Genomic DNA, 7500 nt, shown 5'->3' on the forward strand with positions numbered 1-7500 from the left:
TTTCTGGAAAGGCTACATATAGAATCTATATTAATGATTAAAATTATATCATATAATTTTAGATGTACCATCAATTAGTTTATTGATATAATCACCAGTTCAATATTAGTATTTTATTAAGATTCTATAGTTTTATTAAGTACATTAAAGAAATTATGTTTTACTAGTTTATTTACATGATATTCATAGGAGCTGGGTTATTGAAGAATCATATATATATATATATATATATATATGTATGTATATATATATATTTATATATATGTATATATATATATATATATATATATATATATATATATATATATATATATATATATATATATATATATATATATATATATATATAGAGAGAGAGAGAGAGAGAGAGAGAGAGAGAGAGAGAGAGAGAGAGAGAGAGAGAGAGAGAGAGAGAGAGACAGAGAGAGAGAGAGACAGAGAGAGAGAGAGACGAATGTTAGAAACTAGAGCATAGGATTTCATACATAGAGAAGAAAGTGATTATTCAGTAATATGTAAGTTATCATGAAGAAATAAAATTATTCTAGTAACCTGAATAAATGTACTTTCCTGACCTAAGGTTATATATCTAGAAAATATTGAAAATCATTGTATCATTACATCTTTGAGTGAATAGAGCCCCACAAAAATAGGGACCTCACCTATTTGAAAGTATCTCTGATAGACTGGATCATATTTAGGCCAAATATGCTCTTGAGAAGTTATGCCGTTTGCACTCTCGGACATCTTAGCTGTGGAGACTGTGTCTTTTGGATACCTGTAATATGAACAGAGTTTTTGTATAAATACCATAAGTATAATTGATTGATTTATGGTATCAATGATATAAACTGTACAGTATTATATATATATATATATATATATATATATATATATATATATATATATATATATATATATATATATATATATTATGTATGTATATATATATATATATATATATATATATATATATATATATATATATATATATATATATATATGTATGGTATATATATATATATATATATATATATATATATATATATATATATATATATATATATATATATGGTATATATATATATATATATATATATATATATATATATATATATATATATATATATATATATATATATATATATATATATATATATATATATATATATATATATATATATATATATATATATATACCAAGGCACTTCCCCCAATTTTGCGTGGTAGCCGACATCAAACAAATAAGAAAAAGGGGACCTTTCCTCTCTACGCTCCTCCCAGCCTGACAAGGGACTAAACCGAGTTTGGCTAGTACTGCTAGGGTGTCGCAGCCCACCCTCCCCCATTACAAACTAAAGATAACGCTGAATCCGCTACTGCTGCTACCTCTGCAGGAAGCAGCAGGGCCTACCGGAGGTGCGTCACAATCGCTCGCCATTCATTCCTATTTCTAGCATGCTCTCTTGCCTCTCTCACATCTATCTTCCTATCACCCAGAGCTTTATTCGCTCCATCCCTCCTCTCAAACCTTGGCCTTCCTCTTGTACTTCTCCCATCAACTCTTGCTTTTATCACCTTCTTTAGCACACAGCCATTTTCCATTCTCTCAACATGGCCAAACCACCTCAACACATTCATATCCACTCTAACTGCTAATTAATTTCTTACACCCGTTCTCACTTCACTACTTTGTTCCTAACCCTAACTACTCGAGATACACCAGCCATACTCCTCAGACACTTCATCTCAAACACATTCAATTTCTCTCTCTCCATCACTTTCATTCCCCCACAACTCCAATCAATACATCTCAGTTGGTACAATCACTATCTCATACAGAACTCTGTTTACATTCATTCCCAGCCTTCTATTCTTTACCACTCCCTTCGCTGCCCCCAACACTTTGCATCCTTCATTCACTCTCAGACGTACTTCTGCTTCCACTCAACCATTTGCTGTAACAATAGACCCCAAGGACTTAAACTGAACCACGTCCTCAAGTAACTCTCCATTCAATATGACATTCAACCTCGCACCACCTTCCCTTCTCGTATATTTCATAGCCATACTCTTACCTACATCAACTCTCAACTTCCTTCTCTCACACACCCTTCCAAATTCTGTCTCTAATTGGCCAAGCTTTTTTTCCGCGTCTGCAACCAGTACAGTATCCTCCGCAAACAACAATTGATTTACTTCCCATTCAGGATTATTCTCGTCTATCACTTTCAATCCTCGTCCAAGCACTCGAGAATTTCCCTCTCTCACCCCTCCATCAACATAAAAGTTAAACAACCACGGTGACATCTTACATCTCTGTCTCAGCCCCACTCTCCCCGGAAACCAATCTCTCACTTCATTTCCTATCCTAACACATGCTTTAGTACCTTTGTAGAAACTTTTCACTGCTTGCAACAACCTTCCACTGATTCCATATAACCTCCTCACATTCCACATCGCTTCATTATCAACACTATCATACGCTTTCTCCAGATACATAAATGCAACATACACCCCCTTACCTTTTGCTAAATATTTCTCGCATATCTGGCCAACTGTATAAATCTGATTCATAAATCTCCTACCTCTTCTAAAACCACCCTGAACTTCTAAGAGTGCATTCTCTGTTTTATCCTTAATCCTATTAATCAGTACTCTACCATACACTTTTCCAACCACACTCAACAAACTAATACCCCCTCGAATTACAATACTCATGCACATCTCCCTTACCCTAATATAGTGGTACAATACATGCACAAACCCAATCTACTGGTACCTTTGATAACATAAAACACATGTTAAACAATCTCACCAAAAAATTAAGTACAGTCACACCCCCCTCTTTCAACATCTTAGTTTTCACACGATCCATACCAGGTGTTTTTCCTACTTTCGTTTAATCTAGTGCTCTCCTCACTTCCTCTCCTGTAATCTCTCTTATTCTCATCTCCCATCAGTGGCACCTCAACACCTGCAACAGCAATTACATCTGCCTCCCTATTATTCTCAACATAAGTAAACTTTCAAAATATTCCACCCAACTTTTCCTTGCCTCCTCTCCTTTTAACAACCCTTCCATTTCCATCTTTCACTATCTCTTCAATTCTCTTTCAGCATCTTAGTTTTCACACGATCCATACCAGGTGCTTTTCCTACTTTCGTTTCATCTAGTGTTCTCCTCACTTCCTCTCCTGAAATCTCTCTTATTCTCATCTCCCATCAGTGACGCCTCCACACCTACAACAGCAATTATATCTACCTCCCTATTATTTTTAACATTAAGTAAACTTTCAAAATATTCCACCCAGCTTTTCCATGCCTCCTCTCCTTTTAACAACCTTCCATTTCCATCTTTCACTATCTCTTCAATTCTCGAACCAGCCTTCCTTACTCTCTTCGCTTCTTTCCAAAACTACTTCTTATTCTCCTCATATGAACTACCCAGTCCCTGACCCTACCCCAGGTCAGCCACCCTCTTTACCTTAGTTACCTTGCGGTTTACTTCCACATTTTTCTCTTTATATTTTTCATACTTCTCTATACTATTACTCTGCAGCCATTCTTTAAATGCCCTCTTCTTCTCTTCCACTTTTATCTTCACTCCTTCATTCCACTATTCACAACCCTTTCTCATGCTGCCTCCAACAAACTTCTTGCCATACACATCACATGCAATCCCAACAAAATCTTCTTTCACTTACTTCCACTCCTCCTCTAAAGTACCAGTTTCTCTCACTTTCACTCTGTCTTATGTCATTTTCAACCTTTCTTGATATTCACTTTTTATATCCGGTTTTCTTAACTCGTCAACCCTCACTAGCTTACTTTAACATCCCCCACTCTATTCCCCTACTCTTTTGATACAATTAATTTTCATTCCACCAAAAAATGATCAGACATGCCGTTAGCCATACCCCTAAACATATGCACGTCTTTCAATCTTCCAAACATTCTTTTAGTTATCAACACATAATCCATTAAAGCCCTATCTACCACTCTTCCATTTGCCACTCTTACCCATGTATACTTGTTTTTATCTACCTTTTTGAAATAGATAGAACTTATCACCATCTCTTGCTCAACTCACATATCTACCAGTCTCTCACTACTCTCATTTTCACCTAGTACGCCATACTTCCCAATGACACCTTCTACCTATCCAGCGCCCACTCTAGCATTTAAGTCCCCCACGATAACTGCATAATTCCTAATACTCAGTCCTTCTACATACCTAGTTAATTCCTTCCACAACTCTTTCCGTTCTTCTTCACTTTTCTCATAACTTGGCTCATATGCACTAACAAAAGCCAAACATTCCCTACCAACCTAACCCTTACCCACATTAACCTAGATGATATCTCCTTCCATTCCACAACTTCACCTGCTATCCAATCACTCAGCAATAAAGCCACACCCTCTCTTGCTCTTCCCCTTTCAATCAAAGACACTCTACCAGTCACTTCACAAAACATCACTTCACTCTTCCCTTTTATCTTTGTCTCACACAAAGCTAATATATCCATCCTTCTCTTCCTAAACATACTTCCAATCTTGCATCTCTTACCCTCTATTGTTCTACATCCACGCACATTCAGACACCCCAAAACTCCAGCTCCACCTCTTTGATGTCTCACAGGAGTTTATAAAACAGGAGAGGGGGTTCCGAGCCCACTTGTCCCATCTCTTTTAGTCGCCTCTTACGACACGCAGGGATACGTTGGCACTATTCTAATTGTTATGCCACCGCGGCCACATATATATTAATTTATAAATTTGTGTGTGATTGTTATTGCAGAGGCACTGAATAATTTTTAGTTACTTTTTAAAAACTATTATGTCTGTAAATCAGTGTTTAGATTTAATTCTAAGAACTGGATAAACGTAATATAATTATTAGGAAGCAATGAAGTGAAATATTCTACCTATTCATATCAAGTTAATGAATATGTTATTAAGCATTAAATGTTTTACTTTCCATTTAAAATTACAGATATTTATAACATTGTACATTTGAATTACGTGAACTACAGTATAATGAACTTAACAATAAAATATGAATCAATATCAAAATCAACTGAAACTCCTCACCCTAATTTGATGAAATTACTCCACATTGATATGAAGGATTTGCTGAGTGTGACATCCATCTTAGTGAAGTTATAACTTGAGGCCAAAGGTCCAAGACCGCCCAGAGGACCACCAAAGACGTAGGCCAGCTCCTTCAGGAGAAGACTCTCGTTTCCAGACTTTGGGAAAGATAATCCTAATAAATTTAAAGTTTGATTGTAGTAATTACTGAATTGAATAATAATAATTTAAATGGAAAGGGTGTATAAAATTATATTTATATCATGATTCTTTTATCGGTATTTATTATTTTATATTTTCATGAATTTAATTTGCATGATTTAGATACATACATCTCTAATCTATGGATGTTATTCAATAAGTTTCTGTAGATTATTAAAGATTCTCATTTATGGAATATACCATATATATAATCTATCCATATCGACGTACATCTGAACCTTCTTCCTCCAAGACGTAGAGATAAGATGATCGAGAAGTCGTGTAGAGCTGCTTGGCAAGATCTGTCATCGGCGAGACAATGTTCGCATCGTGAAGGCCTTGGCCGGTTGAGTCCATGATGCTGATTGGTTGATGGAGGGATCTCGACCAATCAGTGTACTCGGCTGTGATGGCTAACATTATTTCCTGTGGGGAGATGAAAATACTCCATGTGAAGTATATTTTTGTTAATAGATGGTATAGTTTATATTTGTGTGTGGCAGAGGTAATAATAATAATAATAATAATAATAATAATAATAATAATAATAATAATAATGCCCACCTGCAGATGATAACGATAGTTATTGACGACGAAGGATCTCAGCAGATCCTCCCTATAGTCAGCATCGAATCCTTCCTGGACTTCTTGCTCACTCAGGATGTCAAGGAGGTTGGCAGCTGTCATTCCTAGAAGGAGGTCAACTGGAGTTCGACCTTCATTGCCTTTGAAGTCAGGAGGAAAAGTTAGATTTTTCTCATTTTCTTTTTATAGTTGAGTCATTAAGAATATTACTTGGTATGGACAAATTAGGATATTTATGACATACGATTAAGTATATATACATATATATTATAGTTTTTTTTTATTTTCAGACATTAGGAATTTTATTCTGTTTAAACGTATGTATTCATTATGCAAGGATTTCAGTTCATAACTGTATATATCTGTGTATATAAAACAACAGCAACAACAACAACAACAACAAAAGCAGCTGTGTCTAGAACTCTGCAGGACATCAGCCACATCCATGTCCTTATTCATGACTGTGGTTTGGCTAGTTTTCATCACCACGCTTTCCAACTGCGGATTGGTGGTGTTGGGAGATTTACGTCTTATTGCTCACAGCAAATATAGCTATTATGGGTAACCCACTCACAAAGGGAGGTGAATATATATATATATATATATATATATATATATATATATATATATATATATATATATATATATATATATATATATATATATATACCTGTGTGTATATAGTTGTATATATTCAGCTGTATCATCCATCTCATGCATTATGAGTTACGACCGTAAATGTTTTTGCGTATGAGTTGACAAACATATCAAATCCATCTAAGAAAATTAAGAAGTGAAACTTACCCATTTTGCTCTGATGATTTTTCCAGTCTGGTTTGATAGTGACACCATCAATGCTGGGGCCAACAGCCACTTGGAACTTGGATGTCTTTAGTTGAATCTTTAAGAACATTATCTTAATGTTATTTCCTTCTATAAAAGTTAAATTTTTATTAAATCATAATTATTATTTCAACAGAAATATTGAGGTCAACTTATTATTTATCTTTCCTAATATATATTGGAATTATCATTATACTGAAAGGAAATAATCTAGAGTTAGAAGCATTTACAAGTGTACAGTCAAGTCATATATTGTTAGCTTTATTAAAAATTTAAATTACCAATAATATTTTGGTTTTAGAAAAATACCTTCAGGTATAAAGATGGACATTTGATCGAAATTTATATTCAATATAATTTTTGCTATTGTTAATTAAAAGTTCTATAATAAAATCATCTTGAGTTGAAATCATTTCCAATCAAACATTAAAGTCCTACTGTTTATTGTTAGGTTAAATGTTAGGTTAAATATAAACTCAATTTTCTAAAAGCATTTTAGTTTTCTAAAACATCCCTTTATGTATCTAAATAGACTTTAATTAGAATTTATTTCTGTTTGTTACTAAAAGTAATTTTTACCTATCCACAAAAATATAAATACAGTTTCCATATTCTTTAATTACCCATTAGTAACTTAAAGTCATTACCTGCTCTATAGAGAAAAAAATAACCAATTATTCTTTCTTTTTTTGCCATATTGATTAAGTAATTGTATCATTAATCTCTTATATTTTTTTCTCTTTCCAGGAATATCATACTCATGAAAAATATAGAAAA

General features: G+C 33.8%; 1 protein-coding gene across 1 annotated transcript in view; it reads right to left on the bottom strand.

Moving 5' to 3' along the window:
• LOC137626938 (neuroligin-4, X-linked-like) overlaps positions 1 to 7500 on the bottom strand; it is an 11028-nt gene that overhangs the window by 1167 nt on the left and 2361 nt on the right. The window contains exons 3-7 of the mRNA XM_068357924.1: positions 6685 to 6781; positions 5860 to 6020; positions 5523 to 5721; positions 5095 to 5269; positions 663 to 778 (exon numbers count right to left, since the gene is read on the bottom strand). Of these exons, the coding sequence (XP_068214025.1) occupies positions 663 to 778; positions 5095 to 5269; positions 5523 to 5721; positions 5860 to 6020; positions 6685 to 6781 (748 nt within the window). The remainder of the gene's footprint in view (positions 1 to 662; positions 779 to 5094; positions 5270 to 5522; positions 5722 to 5859; positions 6021 to 6684; positions 6782 to 7500) is intronic.

This window comes from Palaemon carinicauda, chromosome 34 (assembly GCF_036898095.1).
Source record: "Palaemon carinicauda isolate YSFRI2023 chromosome 34, ASM3689809v2, whole genome shotgun sequence".
Taxonomy (NCBI): domain Eukaryota; kingdom Metazoa; phylum Arthropoda; class Malacostraca; order Decapoda; family Palaemonidae; genus Palaemon; species Palaemon carinicauda.